The sequence below is a fragment of the Ciona intestinalis genome, chromosome 9 (assembly GCF_000224145.3).
Source record: "Ciona intestinalis chromosome 9, KH, whole genome shotgun sequence".
In the NCBI taxonomy this organism is placed as follows: Eukaryota; Metazoa; Chordata; class Ascidiacea; order Phlebobranchia; family Cionidae; genus Ciona; species Ciona intestinalis.
This window is the reverse complement of record NC_020174.2, coordinates 2,244,026-2,266,302: the sequence shown is the minus strand read 5'-3', so window position 1 is coordinate 2,266,302 and position 22,277 is coordinate 2,244,026. Positions and strand designations below refer to the sequence as shown.

At 35.4% G+C, this 22,277-nt stretch overlaps 2 protein-coding genes across 9 annotated transcripts; one reads left to right on the top strand and one right to left on the bottom strand.

Annotated features, from left to right (window-relative positions):
• The first annotated feature begins 143 nt into the window (after positions 1-143).
• On the top strand, positions 144-5,385 carry LOC100182386 (integrin alpha-X-like). Of its 6 annotated transcripts, XR_003396211.1 has the most exons (11): positions 145-679; positions 1,255-1,462; positions 1,742-1,856; positions 2,186-2,366; positions 2,688-2,751; positions 3,009-3,151; positions 3,533-3,641; positions 3,873-3,987; positions 4,285-4,346; positions 4,430-4,496; positions 4,983-5,385. XR_003396211.1 is itself a non-coding variant. In XM_026835999.1 (10 exons), exons 1-10 carry the CDS (start codon positions 498-500, stop codon positions 5,067-5,069), a joined length of 1,266 nt encoding a protein of 421 aa, XP_026691800.1. In that variant the 5' UTR covers positions 144-497; the 3' UTR covers positions 5,070-5,385. The 6 variants fall into 6 exon arrangements, 2 of the variants coding, with proteins under 2 accessions (XP_026691800.1, XP_026691801.1); XM_026835999.1 differs by lacking the exon at positions 4,430-4,496 and having other exon boundaries at positions 144-679; XM_026836000.1 differs by having other exon boundaries at positions 4,430-5,073.
• On the bottom strand, positions 5,371-21,790 carry LOC100184754 (short transient receptor potential channel 4-like). 3 transcript variants are annotated; one of them, XM_018813537.2, is made up of 21 exons: positions 20,555-21,784; positions 19,459-19,711; positions 18,194-18,310; positions 17,197-17,332; positions 15,842-15,939; positions 15,186-15,392; positions 14,542-14,740; positions 13,719-13,859; positions 13,042-13,189; positions 12,325-12,480; positions 11,890-12,009; positions 11,412-11,603; positions 11,001-11,078; positions 10,608-10,716; positions 10,224-10,372; positions 9,751-9,903; positions 9,398-9,473; positions 8,169-8,317; positions 7,030-7,160; positions 6,319-6,526; positions 5,371-6,025 (listed from the first exon to the last, which is right to left on the bottom strand). In XM_018813537.2, exons 1-21 carry the CDS (start codon positions 20,630-20,632, stop codon positions 5,882-5,884), a joined length of 3,042 nt encoding a protein of 1,013 aa, XP_018669082.1. In that variant the 5' UTR covers positions 20,633-21,784; the 3' UTR covers positions 5,371-5,881. The 3 variants fall into 3 exon arrangements, with proteins under 3 accessions (XP_018669082.1, XP_018669083.1, XP_018669086.1); XM_018813538.2 differs by lacking the exon at positions 8,169-8,317 and adding an exon at positions 8,676-8,815 and having other exon boundaries at positions 5,432-6,025; positions 20,555-21,785; XM_018813541.2 differs by lacking the exons at positions 5,371-6,025; positions 8,169-8,317 and having other exon boundaries at positions 6,377-6,526; positions 20,555-21,790.
• Between the last annotated feature and the right edge of the window lie 487 nt (positions 21,791-22,277).

The window sequence follows — 22,277 nt, the reverse complement described above, 5'->3', positions numbered from 1 at the left end:
ACAATAAACCGAGGATTATTATTTTTTTGTGACAGTTTAGTATACTATTAATATAAAAAAGAAAGAGTGCAGTTATAAAGTATGGGCGTATCAATGAGACGTAATAGGAAACACATACCGTTTTTTACGTATAATAGAGCATATAAACCAAGTGTGCCAGTGGCTACAGGCGTAAATAAACCGGACTTAAAACTACCGGTAAGCGCAGAATTCAACCAGTCATCACTTACACTCATATGTATGTGACGTCACAATAAGGGTGAGTAAACCAGCTATCTAGTGCTGCGTTTGTTCACTGTCTTACTAAATGTACTCGGTGTACATAGATTATACAGTTAAGAAAGCATGAATAGCTTGCTTACTACCGGTATTTTCAAACGATGTAAGTCTATCAAATAACGGCATTGTTTAAACAAGTAACTGTACAGTCATTTATATTTTGCCAGTTTTATTAAACAGCATTGTAGTAACATTAGGCATTATTTGCCAGAACAAAAATGAAGAAATACGCTAAGAAAATATACACTGTAATGTTACTGACAGTTTTTGCGCTTGGTGCTTGCAACTGCTTCAACTTAAGAAACTTTAATTTAATAGAAAGTAGTACAGCAGGTTTTCAGAATGGGACCTACTTTGGACAGACAGTTATTGTAAAAGCTAGTGCGAATGGAACTGCCAAGTATGTATAGAGTGTTATAACTGTTATTTATAAACCATAGAAGTACTGTGCGGGAAAATGTAACACCTTTAGCACATATATTTTATCTAAATATCCTGATCGTGTTTTAAACAATTAATAACAACGGTGTATGAAAGTCGTAAAGATGCGGGTGGTATAATTATTTAAATGTTCTTTGTTTACTACCAAATGGGAAAGAAAATAGAATGAAAATGTGTCTCATTATTTCCAACTCTACTATATAGCAGGATGGGGGAAGATGGGACACATTTTCATTATACTTTCTTGTTTAATTTGGTAGTAAACAAGGAACATTCAAAGAAATAAAATATAAAAACGTATCATGACAACTCCCATACACAGTTGTCGATTGGTTAAAACACGACCTGGATAGTAGATTATTATCTGCTTAAGGTGTCCCATCTTACCCCACAATACTATAGTACAAAAATACAATCCGAAAAAGAGTGCTGTTTAAACTTAAAAACACTCTGTTAAACTCTGTCAAAATCATTCCAAACTGGTGTATTTTAAAACAAGTTTATCCGAAAGTATAATCCCTTTATACTTAACAGGTTGCTCATAGGAGCACCGAATTCCCGCCGAAACAACTTCGGCAGTTCACAAGGAGTTTTATATGGAATAAAATTCGCGGTTGCGAGCGGTATTTATGATATTGTCGCGAAAGACCCGGAAAAAAACGCACCCATCGTGGTCACTAATTTACGCAAAGATGCAGATGCTATTGGAATAAGTGTCAGTAACAGTAAAGAAGCAGTTACGGTGAGGTTTTAATGTTTTATTCCTGATTTATTGTGGTACCGATTAATGATAATATAGTAGGTGGGGGAGAGACGGGACACCTTTAGCATATAACATCCAAATATCTTGATTGTGTTTTAAACAATTAATAACAGTCTATATAGGAGTCGTGATGATATGGTTTTATGATTCTTTGAATTAAATTTTGTATTTCTTTTACTTCCAAATGGGACGAGGAAATTGAAAAAAAGGACGTCCTATTTTCCTCATCCTAGATACTTATTTTGATTATATCTCTAGGTGTGTGCTCCTATGCGTTACAGGCACTGCCGTTCACACAACATTGTAAGTGGGTCTTGTTTTAACAGTAAAGATTTCGGCGAAAGTTGGCAATCTGCAAAACCTACAGTGCCATGTAAGTTCATTATTGGTACTATATATAGTATGGTGGGAAGAGATGGAACATGTTTTCATTCTTACATATTACCCCATTTGGTAGTAAACAAAGAATATATAAAGAAATATGTAACCACAATTCTTACGACTAGCGTTCTTATTTATTAAGAATACGATCAGAAAATGTGAATCTTGGGTGCTAACAGTATATCCCATCTTACCCCACAGTACTATACCGTGCATTAACGATTTATCAACAGAATTTCAAAGAAAGATGATGGAAAATATCAACTATATTGTGGTATACTTCAACGTATATGCAAAATTTACAGAACCTTTTTTTTACAGTTTGTTCCGACCAAGCACTAGATCTATTGTTCGTATTAGATGGCTCTTTCTCGGTGGGAGAAACGAACTTCGGTTTGGTAAAAAACTGGGTAGTAGCTCTTGCGAAATCGTTTGACATTGAGAAACAGGACAATATTGGAATTATTCAATATTCACATTGGTATCCCGGAGTCCCGTATAGGTAGGAAAAAAATATTAGGTTTGCTCCAACCTAGTGGTCACTGATGGGTTGTCTAAATTGTCCGCCACACAATATAAAAAAAAATTATCCACAAAGTTATATATGTGGTAACTCGTAAGTTGACACGAGGTGTATAGAAAAAAAAAAACATCAGTACCCGTGTTATAACGGCTGTCGTTTTCCGGCCACGTAAGAAAAAAAACAAGTTGCATTCATTCATTCATTCATTCAAGCTTTAGGACTATGAGTAAAACTTGCGGTTTGTAAGACAAAATATGCTGCTACTTCTTGGTATCATTTTTCTTATAATATTTGTTGCAGTCAACAGCCGTATATGAAAACAGAAGTTCCTTTGGGTTTGTACAAGAACTTCACATTATTTGAGGTAAGCTAAGTCCAAACCATATATATAGTAGGGAGGGGAAGATGGGACACCTTTAGCAAATATAATATCCAAAAATCATGATCGTTAAACAATTAACAACGATGTATGGGAGTCGTCAAGATATAGTTCCCTATTTTTTGTTTACTACCAAATGGAACGAGAAAACAGAATGAAAAAGTATCCCATCTTCCCCCACCTTACCATATTTTTATTTATTAATTAACGCATGGAAATCGAATATTTTTTATATTTTCTAGAAAATAGCTCAAAATATCAGCCTGCAAGGTTTCACCACCTACACTGCTCATGCTCTTAATAAAACTGTGCTTGATTTCATGGCAAGTGAAAGATTCATGCATGAAAATGTCACGAAAGTTATGATCTTGATCACTGATGGCAGGTACCGTAAATATACATCGATTCTTGTGTAACATGGTAAATATTTCAAACTCTGATATAGAGGTAAGATTAGCAAACTCTGATATAGGAGTAAGATGCTTTCTTTGCGTTTTCGCGTTTTATTTGGCAATAAACAAAGAATATTTACAGAATTTTATAACCGCGACCCCGTGACTTTAAAAGATGTTGTTTATTGTTAAAAACACAAACGGGAAATGTGCTAACGGTATCCTACCTTACCCCACAATACTTCTTAGGTAAATCTTACGGTTTGAAGACGTAAAGCAAACTCATGTACGATGACAACACGGTTATCGTAGTCGTCTAGATTCTTATGCTCTATTAGCCTATATAGTTTAGCCTTGTAATATGTTTAAAACAGGGCCGATGATGCGATTGATCTCTACTCATCTGCCGAGTATGTAAGAAGCCAAGGCATTATTACATTTGCGATCGGTATTGGAAATAGCGTATTACGAGACCAGCTGCAGGTACTTTAAATATCGTAAAAACTATCCACGTTTAAAAACAGTTACCTATATTTTCTTCGCTGTTATATAGTAAAGAATCCTCCTGCTACGTCATCAACTACTGACCGACCACTAACCCCTACCTAAAAAAACCGTAACCTCTGACCTCTAACTACCAACCTTTAACGCTTTCCACCAGCTTAATGTGTAACTTATTGGAGGATATTTTACTAGTACCTTTTCTTTATACAGATAGTTGCGAATGGCAAGTTGGGTGAAGACACTCGTGTGTTTGAAGTAACGACGTTCACAAGTTTAAACAGCATATTAAGCTTACTTCGTTCTTCTATTAAACAAAGTCTGGAAGGTATTCATAACAACCATTTAAACTGCCACTAAATTGTTATTTGTAAGCGTATGTGGTCTTGCACAAGCCCGATATATGGCTCCAACCCAGTGGTCACTAATGGGTTGTCTAAATTGTCAGTCATACAGAAAACAAACCCACAGAGTAACATGCTTGGTAACCCGTAAGCTGGCCCAAGGTGTATGCAACAGAACACCCGTGTTATAACTATAGTGTCGTTTTTCGGCCACGCGAATATATTACCAAGTTAGATTCATTTATACGCCATAGCCTATATTATTCGTTCTTTTTGTTCAGGGGGTGATAGTTTAAGCCAGTTAGAATACGGAGAAAATGGATTTTCAAGTAACCAGCAAGCGGTACGGGCATTGCTTTTATACTAAATTTTCTGTTTATTTTATTTTTTTAATTTCCTTTGAATTCGTTTTGTTCGTCAAAAAAGTAAACTGAATCAAGTACATAGAACATCGCCGCCATTGCTTTCAATTTGTGACTTGCAATCACAACAAGTAAGTCAAACGTGAACTTGTTGTTGTACTTTTATACCATTAAATTTATAGCTTGCAGTTCTGGAATTGCAACCAACCGGTAACGGGTTCCATGCTCGATGATGCAGAATTTGTGGCGCGTATGTCCTTGTGCGAGCTATTTAATGAAAATTGCATTGTATATTAGTCCAAATTTCAGCCATACCAAAACAAGTAAAAAATAAGTGACCTAAAAAGTTACAAAGTGGTAACTCGCTAATAGTTATTTTAATCCAATTTTGTTAAAATTTAAAAAAAGGTTAAAAATACTTTGGTCACGTTTAAGCCACGTATGTTTACCCCATCTATGCAGGTATATGCTTATTGCGCACATGGTAAGGAAAATACACGACCAGTCATATCCCGTTGGTCAAACCGACCAGCACATGGTACATTACCTAATATGGCAGTTGATGACAAACACTACTATTACGTACAATACGTAACCTGCATATTATTTTGTTGCAGGATATGACGTGGCTTTTACACAATTGCAAAGTGACGTCATGGCGAGCTATAAATAGCTTTTCAGCATTATCATATAGTATAGTATAGTATACACTGTATATGTTTTGATCACGATAGGTGTTAAGTACTATGGTATCACCATAGTATCATCATCATACTCTAACTATAGCGAACTATATTGGGGTGGGGTAAGATGGGGCACGCCTTATTTTATTTCGGTGTTATCCCATCTTACCCCACAGTACTTCACGGCATAACCTAAACTTTGATTTTTTTCTTTATCGAAATGTATGCAGATTACTGATGGAAATTATACACGCAATAGAAAAACTTGATTGTCGAAATATGCGCTTAAATTAGTTAGTTGTTTGTAAACAAACAAAATAAATCTGATTTAATGTTGTTTTCTTTTTCCGCGTGTCAATTTGGTTGATAGAAAGAAAGAATAGCAAATTTAAATACATTTTATGAAGCACAAAGTTCATGAAAATAAAACCAAAAGCTTTAAAAGTGGAAAACACAACTGCAGGGTTACAAAATACAGACAAACACCTTCTCAACTAGGAAAAAGAAGGAATTGTATTAAGTATGATTGCATAACTCATAAAGTGTATTTGCGATAATTCTGCTGTTTTCGTAAAGCATAAAGGTAATAAGAATATAAAGCGAAGCATTAGAATTATTTAAAGAGTGAATTATTACAGGCAAATATATTAGGTATTTTAAAAGGCTGGCTGTCTAAGCTTGAATGAAAAAAAGGATCTGCAATGCAAAAAAATAATTAAAAAGTAATGCTGTGGAGTTTCGAATACATGATCCCTCGGTCTCTGCATCGTCGTAGGACATACTATATCAGATTTGTCGCACTTGCTTTTACTCAGCAGAGAAAGATATGTAAATCATATGACCATTTCGTTATGTAAAACTTTCTTTTTAACATAACGAAGAACAACTAATCTGAGAACTTTGGAATATCGACTTTCGCCTTCAAATAAAGTTCCACCTCCTGGTAACGTTTGTTCAACACCCGTTCTCCGCCTTTGCTGCATTTACAGTTTAATATGGATGAATGTGTTACATTTACAGTTAAATACAAATAAATGTAAATAAATATATAGTAGGGCGAGAGAAGATGGGACACCTTTTCATTCGATTTTCTCGTTCCATTTGGTAGTAAACAAAGAACATTTAAAAAAATATAAAACCTTGTCTTAACGACTACCATAGACCGTTGTTTATTTTTTTAAAACTATCAGGGTATTTTGAAATAATGTGCTAAATGTGTCCCATCTCACCCCACAGTACTATATTAACTAAAACAAACCCAACAACTTACCAAGTTTAACTGCTGACTTCGCCTTCTTAATGCTTCTTCACTGAAATCTGTAATTTCTTCATTTGTGCTTCGGCAACTTGAGAATAGCGAACTGAACAGTTTAGCTACGAATCTGTAACATCGTTTAACTTGTTTCCATCTTGGTATTAAGTTCATAGGAGGCGGCCGATTTATCTCATTTCTTATGAATTTTAACCAAAGCTGGGTTCTGTAAAAAGTAGTTGAATAAATAAATGATTATTTTTTTCGCATGGCGGACTCTTTTACAAGTTATAAATACCACATATTTTATACACCCCGTTTACATGTTAAACTGTGCCCAACTTTGTGGATAGATGTTTTGTATTTTTTCTTTTATGCATGGGTGACAGTTCGGGCAACCCATTGGTGACCACTGGGTTGAAACAAATACGCCGAATTATCTTCCTCCAAAAAACAAACGCGAATAATAATGCGGATAACATCCAGCAACGAGTCTCGATCCGGTATCTTCTAGGTAATATACTAGCGTGCTATAACCAATAAATCACGACAAAACTTTTCATTTTTCATGCACTCACTTATTAAACATATTAACATAGAGTTTAAAGGCATTTAGTGAAAAAAATGAATATTGAGTATTAGAACAGCAGCGGAGCGTTTAGAAAAATACAGAATATTTGTTATGATTTGCTTAATAATTATTGTTTAAATAAAAGTAAAAAAAGCGACCTGTGAAATTTCCATTCTCTTTCTGAATCGTCATGTGTTTTTTGAAAACTGTTGCTCATCATAGCAATAAGCATGTTCACAAGAACTATGATTGCCCCAAAGTGGTAGAGACCGATGATCACTGCGCCAACCTTTTGCATGGAAAACATTAGCACGTTACAGTACAATTCTAAAGACGGATTTCCCAATCAAATAAATTACAAAATATATGAAACCAATTCAATATATAGGCATGCCGAGCAACGGATATATAGAAAGGTAGGGGAATATGGGACACCTGTTCATTCCATTTTTTGTCCCATTTTGTAGAAAACAAAAAACATTCAAAAAGTCATTAAACCGTACCTTCACGACTTTTATAGACCGTTGTTTATGGTTTAATACACGATCAGGATATCTGGATATTGTTTGCTAAAGGTGTACCATATTACCCCGCAGTACTACATATGGCAGTCATAATTGTATGCAGCAGCATGCAAACGTATAAGAACAAAGCAAAAACGTTAGGTACGAAAAATACAATAAAACAATTGCCTGCCGTGCATATTATAATGGATAGAAGCAATATGTTAGTCTCACGACGGTATGTTACGACCTCAAAGTACGAAAAGCTGTGTTTGATTAAGTTATATGGTTGATACGTTGTATATACCATAAACTTGTTTGTTCGGCGACATAAGACAAACTTTGGCAGCGATTCGCAAGCCCATTTAACTGACCACTTCTTGCAGGTAAAAACGGCCTGGACAATTTTGCATTGGATACCAAGCTTGCGGGTGGCCGTACCCAAACAGCGTCCAAACTAATCCCACAAAAGCAGTTTTTAACGTTGTGGGCTGAAGTGAATCGGTAGTAAACTCTGTAAGAGCAACACTTCGTGTTATGCGCAGGTTAATAAATGAAGTCGAAAATTAACCCGCGACATTTTCAGAAAGCTGGCCTATACTTTCTACTAATAGATTTCTAACTGCACCAAAGAAGTCCACTATTTTTGAACTATTCGACTGTGCGAGTAAAATAACATCCAAACGGTGTTCGTTACACCAACTTAAAATCCAACATGACCAAAAGTAAAGGGAACATAGGTAGAAACCATGCGATTTGCAACGAAAAGGGGGCATTCCAATTTGTAAACTGACCAATTCTTGCAATTTGAAAGTGTTTGGACAGTTATCAATGGGATACCATTTCGTCGGGTCCCCGTAACCGAACAAAGTCCAAAACATCCCAATAAAAGCTAATTCAATCTTTGTCATCATAAAAGTCTCTTCATTGCCTTCGGATATTTCTGTTCAAGTACACTTGCTATTATGCGTCATTTTGAATACTGTGAACCAGAGTGCGTATAAACAGCATAGTTGATATATATATATATATATATATATATATATATCAACTATGCTGTGAGCTGTATACTTGTCCGTAGACCAAGTACTTTTACGTTATGTTTGTTACAAAGCATTTTAGAAGAACGGTATCAGTTTTAGAGTCCTTGCAAAATATATGTAGCTGTTAATACACCAGTAGAGCAAAGTTTTCGTGTTAGCAGAGAAATGTTAATACACAACAAGAGCCGTCTCGGCAATTCTGGCATACAGAAAGCGTGTATGTGGAAAGTTACTGCACGTGCCAACAAAACTACCGACCAGGCTTTGCAATAAGTGCTCGCTGGGACAATTTTGAGCAATATTGTACCACTGTTGGGGATTGTCGTAGCCAAACATTGTCCAAAATAAACTGATTAAAGCGCCAGTAAAAGAAGCAACAGGAATATTTTCTGTAGTTTCTGTGAAATTAAGCGTTATTGTGCCGTTTTTTGGTGTAAATTCCATTTTTTTCTAATCAACGAAGAACCGTTTGTACTTTAATTACCTAAAAAGCATTTATTGCCTTATAAATGGCAAAGATAAAGTATGCCCAGTCACCTATGCCTTAACCATACCAGCGAATAACTATAACAAAGGACAGCTTTGTTACGTCACACACGATGAACACTACACACCACGTGACAAGGTTTGTAGAAAATGTAAGGCGAAAACCAGCAACAAGTGATTGATGCGTATAGGCTTTGTTTGTCACCATGTTAAATCAAACCTATACCTTTGTAAATACATTAGACAACAAAAACATAATTTCAGTTGTGTACGAAAATATTATTTTTTGAAAATTCGCAAAGAAAAAACTAATATCTTAAATATAGACATAGTACCCATAAAAAACAGAAATTCGCGACGTATATGACAGTCCTATTATTTTTCCAAGCCTGGTAACGCAAAAAAGAAGCTAAAATCTTTTCTAAGCGTTGACAGATTGTTAAATAAACGTAAAAGGTACGGTTTAGTGATATATTAGTTATACAAAAACTTACTTTTGCACGAAACGCAAGCGGGTAGCATTGAACTGTTGGGAGGAGATGGCACCCATAGTTGTACCAACGGCAAGCTCTAAAATAAACCATAGTACATGTTAATCTTATGATATGTATAGTGGGATAGGGAAAGATGGGACACCTTTTCATTCTATTTTCTCGTCCCATTTGGTAGTAAAGAAAAAACATTCAAAGAATTTTGAAACCGCATCCTCACGACTATCATAGACCGTTGCTAATTGTTTAAAACACGATCAGGAAATTTTGATGTTATTTGCTAAAGGAGTCCCGTCTTACCCCACCCTACTATATAAAACTTTTTTTAGCAACATGCATAGATATTTCCTGCTTACCGCGTTACATACGGTAGTTGAGTTACAGCTGCAGTTTTTGTTTTCCCCATATGGTGTATACAACTCAGTTATACCGCTTCCAAAAGCTAGAAATATAATCCCGAAAATGATGGCGAACCGAATTGCGTCGTGCAGCATGAGATCCAAAGAAACCTACGACAAAAAAATATTATTGATCCAAACGTTGAAATAAATGTAAAGTGAATGATTGTAACTTGCTTTTTCCTTAAGTGACCGGAAAACGACAGTCGTTATAACACTGGCGCTTTGTTTCATACATATCGTGCCAGCTTACGAGTTACCAAGTATGTTTCTTTGTGGGTATTTTTTTTCGATTTTTTTTTTTGCATGGATGATATCTTAGACAACCCAGTAGTGACCACTTGGTTTGAGCAATTGCCTTGCCGTTAAGTGTCTTGCCCAAGCACACATACGCCCACAATGGTAGCAGCGTTGTTGCCTATTGTCGTTACCTGTAACGGACCGAACCTACGAGCCGCCCTTAGAAGTTCCATTATCCTCATATGGATCAAGATATAGGAAACAGCTATACAGATATCGGATAGAGGTAGGGCTTGAAACATTGTTTCATGCCAGTATGGTGTTCCACGTGTCAAGTCTCCTGAATATTAATTAAACACAATGAAAAACTCGACTGCATATAGTATGGGGTAAGATGGGACATTCCACTATAATTTCTTTTTTCATTTGACAGTAAACAAAGAATAATTACAGAATTTTAAAAACCGTAGCCACGTAACTCTAAAATAGCCTTGTTAAATATTAAAAACACTATCTGGAAATTTTAGGGGCTAACATTATTCCATCTTAACCCACAGCACTATAGTCGTTCTTACCGTTATTCTGTATGATGTGTACGATCCTAAGTATCATGAAACATGTATACAGTAGTATGGTAAACAAGTCGTTCCAGTTCCAAACGTCAGATAAGTATTCCCTTAAACCCTGTACAAATATAGATATGATAATATAATACCTGTATTTGTCTCTTCGATTTCGGTAGCTTAGATTTAAAATGAAAAGACATAATTTAGTGACAAAATAACAGTTGTTAAAACACGCTTACAGTTAAAAACATATTTTCCATCAATTGGAAAAAATAAGCGTGGTCGCTACACCTAGCAGACAAACAAGGAGCCAGTTATGTTTAATTACTTCCAAGTTAAAAAAGAAACAAAAGTGTGCGTAATGAGATATAAGATGCTCTATAGTTATAACCATATACAAACCTGATGAAAAACTTCTCTGATTTCTTGTATGAACTTTCCAAGCACCCAAAAGTACGCCACAACTAGTAACGGTGATATCTGTAATGTTAAGCAAAGTATATTTATATCAGTAATAACATTCTGCTGAATTACACAACATTTTAACAAGGTGTATGACCATACATCACAAAATTTTAGGGGGAAAATGACAGCTATAGCCGTTTCCTCACGACTTACATAGACCATTGTCAATTGTTTAAAACACGACCAGGATATTTGGATATTTTGTGCTGTAGGCGCCCCATCTTTCCAAACTCTACTATACAGTTACCATATATAGAATAACAGTACAGTACATGAATTAAACACATGCCAAATGACATATATTTATATGCCAATTATAAATAGCACAAACGTAAACAGTTCACTTACTGCATCCAGGTCTTTAAATGTATTTGTTTGCATTAAAATAGTGTTGACAAGAAGCATAATAACAAACACCACTTCAGATATGACCCAGCACCAAAACTTTATGGTTGGATTTTTCATTAAACAACCGAACGACGACTGAGGCGCAATTAGAAATGCCATACTTAATACTGGGAACAGCATACCAAATAAAACCTGAAATAAAGGATAGTGGCAATTGAATAAATAAATGAATGAATGTAACTTTATCCTCGCGTGACAGGAAAATGACAGTCGTTATAACACGGGTGTTCTGTTTCATACACCTCGTGCCAGCTTACGAGTGACCACACATATGTAACTTTGTGGGTAATTGTATTTATTATACTGTATGGCTGAAAATTTAGACAACCTATTAGTGACCACTGAGCTGGAGCAGTTGCCGTTAAGTGTTTTATGGTGTTGTAGTGTTATACTGATACATAGAGCAACATAGACTTACCTGCACTACAGAGCCTTTAAATCCTTTAAGGCGTCGAAACATACTTCCTTTTTGAATATAAATTAAAGCAAGTTGAGAATTGTCAGAAGTTACAAAATCCTTCATTTCGTATTTGATCGCCTGCAATTTGCAAAATACACAGCATCAGATTAGATATGCCACACCAGCGGTTCGCAAACTGTGGTTCGTACAGCAGTTTCAGAAGGTACAGGACTTGATACTTTTGCCTTTTCTTTCACTGGTGTGGTATTTGCATTTTTCCAATCGCATTCTTTAATGTTTATAGGGCCGCGAAATATCCAAATAATTGCAAAGGGAACACCAGGCAAATTTCTTAGAAAAGTTTGGGAACCGCTGTACTATACACCATTGTGGCTTTACTGATAAATACGACCATAATAACATAGAATAACATCACAAAACAAAAGATTTTACCTTTTTAATCGGTTTGAGATAATTTCGAATCTTCTGCCTTCTTTCCGGCGTGATGCGGTCGCTTTCTCCGGGGTCATCGAGTTCACTGACGTCATCCATATCGTCATCAAGGTCGTACCGCATTAAATCGGCAAGCTCGTTCGCTGACCTCACTTCCTGTGAGAATATTTCTAAGAAATTTGAACTCAATCGACAAATGTAAGTTTCCAATCACGTATCTAAGTCTCTATGTAAACAAAACGACTAAATATTGAAAAGATTTAACGACATTTTTTTAATCATGGATTATAGAACGTTAAGTTATAGTACTTTAGGGTAAGATGGAGTAGTGTTAGGACCCAAATCCCATATTTCCAGACCGTGTTTTGAATAATTCACAACGCTATTTTAGAGTCGTGGAGATACGGTTACGTAATTCTTTGGAGTTTTCTTTAATTACTACCAAATAGTATAAGAAAATAGAATAAAAGTCCCATTACCCTAACATGTTATATATAGATATTACCCTAATACTATATTTAAGTACACTTAATCAAGGCCAAACAAATGGCCTACACAAAGTTCTGTAACTTTTACAAAACTTCCAAACAAAATGTAACTTTTACAAAACTTCCAAACAAAATTTTTTGAAGTAACTTTTACAAAACTTCCAAACAAAATGTAACTTTTACAAAACTTCCAAACAATTTTTTTTCGCATTCTGAAGTAATGCATTACCTCCAGCAGTTGAAGAGCAAAAGTCTCGCATCGGTTCGCCATTTGAAGATATGCTTCTTCTACCTCTCTTTCTCTTCTTGCAAGCTCATGCAACTCACTGAAGAGGTCCATGGATGAGTTAAGCGGATCCCATGTCATGCCCTTTTCACTGGAGATGTAGAGAGAAATTTTAATTTCATTTTTTATGAAGTGCGTGGGAACTCGTAAGCGGGCACGAGGTGCATAAAAAGAACACCTGTGTTATAACTAAGAACTGACTTTAACTCCACACGCAAAGATAAAAAAAACTACATTCATTGGGTCACGAAGTGAAACGATAAAAAGTGGAGAAAAAATTGTAGTTTGTGTATTATTAAAAATAAAGTTATGAAAGATAAATACTACTTCTTTATTTTTGCATGGCAGGAAAACGATAGTTTTTTTAACACGGGTGTTCTGTTTCATTAACCTCGTGGCCGCTTACGAGTTACCACGTATGTAATTTTGTAGGTGATTGTTTTTTTCTATATGACTGATTATTAAGACAACCCATTAGTGATCAATGGGTTGGAGCAATTGCCGTTAAGTGTGTTGCCCAAGGAAACATACTACCACAATAATAGCAACGACGAGCCTTGAACTTATAACCTGAGGGCTACAAGCAGAAGTGATTTTTTTTCATAAACCAAACCACTTACTTGTACATAAGCAACATAAAAGCAGGACTGGCACGAGCACGATAATGCAACAACCGTTCCATCACAGCGTCCCACGAATATGGATCAAATCCTTCGTCTTGTAACAACTCATTGTCACTGAACGTTAACCGATGTGTGTACCTGTAAATAATAAAGTTAGAGTACTGTGGGTGAGGATATCGTTAAAACGAATCTTCATATTTTTTATTTAGTTGAAAATGAAGTACTGTGGGGCAAGATAGGATATGGTTAGCACATAAATATATATTTCTTAATTGTGTTTTAAAAAATTTACAACACTATTTTAGGATCGTGAGAATATGGTTATATAATTTTGTAAACATTCTTTGTTTACTATCAAATAGAACAAGAAACGAAAATGTCCCATCTTACCTCACCCTACTACATGTATAACATTAATTAAATGTCTCATTATATACAACAGAGCTACGCAGTAAAACATAAACTAATTTAACGTACAGCAATCTGGTCGGCGCTTTACGTTTTAATTGTGTTGACGTGTATTAGTAAAAGCTATACGTACAGGTACTACATCAACATAAACTAAAAAGGTGGAAGCTTTACAATATCTGACAGTAGGTGTTTTTAATGTTTATAATCAAAAAATCGTAAATATATATATATGAATGTATCTATTTTGCGTGGTGGGGCAACGACAGTCGCTATAACACGAGTGTTCTGTTTCATACACCTCGTGCCAGCTTACGAGTTCGCCTATGTAACTTTGTAGGTTATTAATATTTTTTTGATTTTAACCATTTACTGCCAACTATTGTACCAGTAAAATATATAGACTACTCACTTGTAAAGCACAGAGAGAATTTTGTAGTTGTTCTTGTGTGCGGCCAACATAAACGGTGTAAGACCAGGTTCAAATGGTGACGTGGTACCAGGTTGAACTTGCAATGACGTCTGGGGATCTTTTTCCAAAAGAAGCTCAATCGCTTCAATAAACTCACACTGGATGGCGTAAAAGAGCGCATCGCCAAGTTTAATACCAACTGAAGAAACAAAAAGTATCATACGTATGTTTAAATAAAATACTATAGAATCAGCAGTGAACAAAAACATTTATCCAAATGATAATATTCTAAAGCGATATATGTTTCGTCATTTAGTCAATAAATAACATGATCAGTCGTTTTTTTAAACAGAAACTACCATAAAAAAGATAAAAATCCAAACAAATCACCCACAAAGTAACATACATGGTAACTCGTAAGCTGGCAGGAGGTGTATGAAACATAAACACCCGTGTTTAACGACTGTCGCTTTCTGGCCACGCGGGGATAAAGTAGGTTACGTTCATATATACATCGTCACTAATCCATATACTAGACTTATAGCAACTACTGAGACTGTATTGTTGTCGAACAGGTAGATTATTTGACCATAATCAGCTTACAGTACAAACTCAGCAACATAAGTTAATACTTATTCACTCACAAACATCTTCGCCGAGCAAAAACTTCACAACATCCAGATGATGATTTAAAGTTGATAAACTCAGCGCTGTTCGGTCCAAAGAATCCACACAGTTGACGTTTAGATGGAACAGATAGTATGTTTGTTCTTGGAATAGAGTTTGAAGTCCTTCTAAGTCGCCTTCCGCGGCAAAGTGAAGTAAATCCAATTCATGACTGTTTAATTCGCCTGCAGGAAGGTATTAATGCTGTTAGTATTTATGGTATGTTTAACCTCCCCCCTACAAAAATAATTCCCACATATTAACATACATGGTAACTCGCAAGCTGGCACGAGGTGTATATAATAGAACACCCGTGTTATAACGACTCTCGTTTTCCGCTCAAGTAAATTACATTACATTCAAAGTGGGAATGGTTCAAAAATTCATAGTTAGGGTGGGGAAGACGGGACACCTTTAGCACATATTTTCTAAATATCTGGATCGGGTTTTAAACAATTAACAACGGTCTATGGAAATCGTAAGGATACGATTTTGTAATTAATTTATTGTCCTCTGTTTACTATATCAAATGGTACGAGAATATAGAATGGAAAGGTGTCCCACTTTCCCCACTCACTGTACTATATATAAGTTCTCCAAACTTCAGTTTTATTGCTGTAGTGTTTAAACTTACTTTCATCGTTTATCATACGCGGTACCATCATTCTTGCCACGTCTGCGACTCCACTTTGTCGGTTGTGTCGTAACCCATCTTCGTTATTACGAACCGACCTGGTGTATAAGATACATAAGTAAAAAATTATATGACTAAAATAGTGGGTGAGGTAAGATGGGACATGGTATTATTAAAACTTTATTGTCTCATTTAACAGTAAACAAAGAATACTTACAGAATTCGTGACTTATATTTCGGAAAACCTGGGATTTTGGTGCTAACGGTATATCCCACATTATCCCATAGTGTGAACTTTAGATCATTATTAAGAATTTCTATCAACAAACGCAAATTTTGATTTTACGTTTGTATGTCCCTTTAAATTACATAGTCAAGCGTGTAGTAGTCACAGCTACGTGTGTGAGTGTTTTCGCTTCCAACCAGCCACAGCAGGATATGTTTTGATCACGATGGGAAATACAGAGATCATAAACCAACATCTGTCTTATGTAAATATACGTCAACCAACTGTTTTAAAGCGTGTAAACTGTATCATACAGGTATGAAAGATTCATGTGGCTATAAATAAGCAGACATGTAACTGATAATGTTTTTTGGTGAAAGTTATGTTGATAAATAATATTGTTTCTTTGTTTTATAAAGAAGCCTATGTTTTCAACTGCGGTGTAGGCGCCAGTAGAATTTGTGCGGTTGGGAAATAACCAAGTAGATATAATGCTTGCCAGGGGTTTCATATGCTGTGCCTTTAAAGTGTAAGGCCATCTTTAATTTATGCAGGTACAAACAAAACCACATATATATATATATATATATATATATATATATATATATATATATATATTACTGTGGAGTAAGATGGGACACTGCTAACACCTAAATCACATATTTTTCTGAGCTTGATTTGAACAATTATCAAAGATTTTTAGAGTTGCGTGAGTACGATTATATAGTTGTGTAAATATTCTGGGTTTCATATATCCAATGAAAATGAGAATGAAGTATGTCCCAAATTACCCTGGCCTGCCATATATCCAATTTGAGTTCCGTACCTAATACTCGTAATAGGGCAAGCAAAACCATATTTCCAATGAATAAATGTAACTTGCTTTATCTCGCATGGCTGGCAAACGACGTCGTAATAACACGGGTGTTCTGTTTCATTTACACCTCGTGCCAGATTACGTATGTACCACGTAACTTTGTGAATATGTTTCTGTATTTATAGCTAACAATTTAGACAACCCGCTGTAGTTAACGCTGGGTTGGAGCAATTGTCTTTATAAAGTGTCTCACCAAAGGACACATACGCCCACAACAGTAGCAGCAAAAACAGACGGAGCTTTTTCACTTACTTCGTCCGGTGTGAATTCCCTTCCCGTGACATACTGGCTACAGAAAGATTATCACCGTCGAAATGACCACTGTAGGGTACTGGGCGAGCACCCGCTCGTACTCGTAGGGTCACTAGACTTGTACTGATAGGATCTTCTATAAATAAAAAAAAAGTTTAAATCTTGAATGAAAATCATCCATAGGAAAAACACAAGCTCTTTTTTAGTGGCGGGGCAACGGTTGTGTAATTTTGTAAATATTTTATGTTTACTATAAATTTAGAAACGTGATAAGAAAATAGAATGAAAACATGTCCTATCTTACCCCACCATACTGTATATATTTAAATAAAAAATATTACTTGGACGTCTATAGAGATAGATGGAAATACACGTATATAACGTTCACTATATAATCTAGTTACTGCTTAACTGTACCATAATATTCAATAAATTAATTCCAAAACATTTAACAACAGATCTATACGCCGTATATATGTCGATCTAACTCGTCACAACTTTATATGAAAGTATTTACGGTTTTGGAACAAATTATTTATTTTTAATCACGAAAAGTGGTAAACTGTAAAATGATATGATAAAGCATTAAATATAAAGTTAATAATAATACAATACACGAATCAGAACGTATTAAATCATACATCACGATACAAGTATTAAAATCGGAAAGGCAAAAAATCTAATAACGAATTAAAAAAAACTATTTAACTTAACATTTTCTATCAGCCTAAAACTTTTCGCTCTAAATTGTTAAATAATACATGGCCTCTGCATTCACAGAATTCATATGTTTGAGTAATTGGTTTTAGGATTCAAAAAAGAGACAAAACTAGATAATTAAAACGCCCTTTCTCCGGGTGCAATATTAGATAATAAAAACTCTTTAATTTGTGCGCCGTGTGTTGTATCATTGTATATTGAATGTAAATAACAAGTACCTGTTGCATTTTAAAGTAACAGTTTGTTATTAGTTAAGCGGTACGTTCTTTTAACTTACCAAGTTGATTAAGTTGTTTAACTGGTGTTTCTGGTTCTTTTTCTTCCTTTGGACTAAGTAAGGGTCCTGTGGCACATGGTAAACTATGCCGTTTCTCAGTATCAAAACGTTTTCGTGCTGTGAAATGTATTTACAAAATTTAATATATCAGAGATTTAGAAGTCGTTTGGCGTAAAATGGGACAGCTTTTACACATAATATGCAAATATCCTGATTGTGTTTAATCGTTTAACAACGGTTTATGGGAGTCGAAAGAATACGGTATTAAAATTATTTGAATGTTTTTGTTACTACCTAATGAAACGAGAAAATAGAATGAAAAGTTGTCCCATTTTACCCCAACCAACTATACATACTTTGACCTCGCATAAGCGTCCTAATACTGCCTAAGGTTCTGTATAACTTTAATCATAATAGTAAAAAAGAACTAAAACTCCAAAACATATTTAAGACAAACGCAAGTGCCTAATTAATTAGGTGTCAAAGTACTGTGACGTTGTAATGCAGTGCAACACACAAAGAGTATGTGCATTATAAAGTTCGCCACTAATTTCGAGTTCAGTACATTATTATACGACGAAGAGCGAGTTTTATGAAAAATGGGTTAGTTGCATTTACAAAATGCTGTATATATAATAACAGATTTGTATTATGCGTGGTCGTAATCTGTCGGATAAAGTTGATCAAAGAAATTGCTGCGTATTTCAGCTAAGCTTAAGCTCATATGCTTAAATATGTTCAAATGTTATTGGTATGATTCAAAATATTATATATCTAATGGAAATAACCCGATACAAAAATGCAGAAACTTAGTTATCAGTTTGAATTGACATTGTAAACTTAACTAGCAAAATACAATACAAAATACGCAGCCCAACGATTTCGAAATAAAACTGTACTTAATCGTAAACATGCTCGTTTAGCGACTTAAATTTCACACTTGTTTCATTATGCAATTGTCTGTCAGAACTGTCTGACAACCTGGCACTGCAACTCAAGCGCTACTGTTATGACAGAAGGCGCAATCTGCAGCCGTTTCCCAAATACATCATTTGTCCGAGAATTAATTTGAAAACCATGACGTCATTTCCAGCAGTGTTCAAGCGAGACCATGCTGGTTACGCGAGTGCGCGAGAGAATATCTATTTTTAGCAACTTTTAATCGAAGAAAGGTGAACAATTTTGAACATAAGGTAAACAATGTTTAACTACTTGCTACCACACACACACGAAAATATATTACGAAAATATATGACCACACGAACCTGCTTCTGACGTCACTAGCGGTGACGTCACGTACTTTGATTCAGGCTGGCTAAAGCTGGAAGATCGAACCGGCGTCGAATCACCGAAAAATATCGAAGCTAGTGTGTTTCTCCGTGCTTTCCCATTTTCTTTGCTGACACTGCTTTTCGCAGGAGTGGATTCTGCTGGCGGTGAGTTCGGTCCAATGAAGCGAAACACAGGTAGAGGTATGAATGTTGGCAGTTGTTGGGTGCTGCTGTGCTTACTGTCTTGCTGTAATTAGTAAAAACATTTTCCTTATATGGCATTCAATACAGCGAGCTAAAAACTTGTCCATGCAAACTATACAGAAACTCTCTCGCATAATACTAAAGGTTTGTATAGCATCATAAAATACTACTGTGAACGTAAACTGTTGTGGCGATTGTGTTAGTCATATTAAAACAATAGAATGTCTATATATTCAGTTTAACTGAGCAAGTCATTTTGACTTCTGTATGACGAATTGCACAAGCTGCGGTTAGGAGTGTATAGGTTTACATACGTCGTGTATTTAAATCATCGATTTGTAAACCACAAGGGGGTATTATACTGTACTGGTGTTTTTTTCTTGCATTATAAATCACGGTACATTTTTTGTGGACCTATATATCATATGTGATTGTTGGTTTGACCTGTTGTATAACTGGTTGCTCGTGACTTTACTATTGTTGTCGTGAGATACATAATAGTGGTTGCAAAAAAAATGGCAAAAATGATCTTACACATGTTTATTTTGAGCTGTTTACGTTCTAAACTAAGCCAGAAACCCCAAAAAACATTCGCTTATAACACAAGCAGAGAATTTGCATTTACTGGTATGTTTGATTAGTATAATAATGGGGCGTGAAAACTATTTTAAACCAAGCTTTATTAACACATTCCGGACGCGTCACTAAAACAGCACAAGCTTAACAAAAACATGGAAACCAACAGTTTCCGACTGTTATATATTAAAAATAGAATAGTAAATACATAATAGGACCCACAGATATGCCGTCACAATACTATTTCGAAAATCTATAGCAGCATACGGCAGTAAAAAGTAAGAAATTTCTAGTTTTTTATTTAATTTACCTGCTGAGGTGTCTCGTCGAGACTTGATATGCCTACTAAGGACGCCACGGTAGGCATATTCTTCCGTGGTAAGCTCATTGTATACGGCTACTACCAACTCAATCCTAAACCACTAAAGGCCTTTCTAACATTCTTTTAACTTTCTAAGGTAATGTAAAAATGGCTAAAATACAGGACAGGGCAAACTGACACAGATGAAGTTTGTATGTTTGCTTTTCCATATCTTGTGCGTCCGCCTGCTGCTACTGCTGAAATTCGTGCAGTGACTTAGTGGATGACGCAGCGTTGCGGTTTGAGGAAATTAACACGAAGCGTGGCTTAAAAAACGTTTCTTTCAACCATCGGCAAATTTCCGCGCCTATACAAATTGTTTATGCGTCTGGCGCGTTGGAAAGAGTTTACTAAAGTTTAAGTTGCGAGTTCAAATCACGTAGTTTTGTACGTGCGTAACGGTTACGATTATATGGGCATTTAAATGTTAATTCAACCCAGAACTAATGAGTGAGTTCACGATCAAATGTAAAGTAGTTTTAGGTAGAATGCGACCTGGAATTACCTGATTTATCGTTAAACAGTGCAACTGCATAAATCACAAACTAAACGTGTCTGTTCTCACGTACCACTATATTGCATTACAGTCTGTTTTTAACCGAACACCGAATTATGTATTGGGTCAACTTAAGTTGCAACGAAGCAGAACTAAAAAATATCATATAACGCCTTTTGCCCACGTTTCACATATTTTAAAACGAACCTGTAATTTTTACACCCCAAAAAAACGTGTTTGTTTCGTAAATTTTGGTATTTTCCACAAATTGCCACCTTCCAAAATTTTAAAAACGCCTAATTTTCTTAGGAATTAAACTGTTTTCTGGCGCAACGTAGATAAAATTTAATCATATTTACGCCATTGGGTAGCCTATTTATTTAATCTGTAGGTCTACTGTACCAAAATTCCTGAAAAAAAAACGGCTAAAAAATTCTGCTGGCGGTACCTTTAGGCGTTTCTACTGTATATGCTGCTTTCTCGCTCAGCTTATGTTACTTCACTCATTAACAAATTCAAGATTGCATGAAAGCCATTCTGCACAACGTCGACACAGTAAATTATTCATATTCATAATCATAGCTACACGAAACGTATATGCCAACAATGTGTTGGCAGTTACAGTTTTCTCTACTGCCTGATACCTCGTCAAATACTAAGGCAAACGTTACGTTTCTCGTGACTCCTCATCCGCCAAACTATATTGAAAGTACAAAGAATTAGAGAGATATGCAGGTCGCTAGGTTGAAGAGATATTCCACATCTGCATATTATAACCTCGTTGAATAGACTAAACGCAGATATACCGACTATAACCGCAATATAAACGTATAGAGCGGTTTCATCAGGAAATCACGCATTGGAGATTGACACTTACAGACCAAGCGTAAATAAAAATTGAGTCGTGTACTTTATCGCGTTTAAAACGTCGTTTAAGAAGAAAATAACCACCAGTAAAAATAAAGTTTCAGGTTGAGTTTTATATTTTTAACAAAGATTATATTTTTAAAGAACGAAGACAAGTAAATTAACAGCAAACGACAGTCGTTAAAACAGCGTTTGAAAATATCCCGTAAAGAAAACGCTGAAGTAAAAAAATCGTTCATGCGACAGTGCATGGTATTTTCTATTAAAAACCAAATACCAACGGTATCCATCTTACCCACAGTACTATAT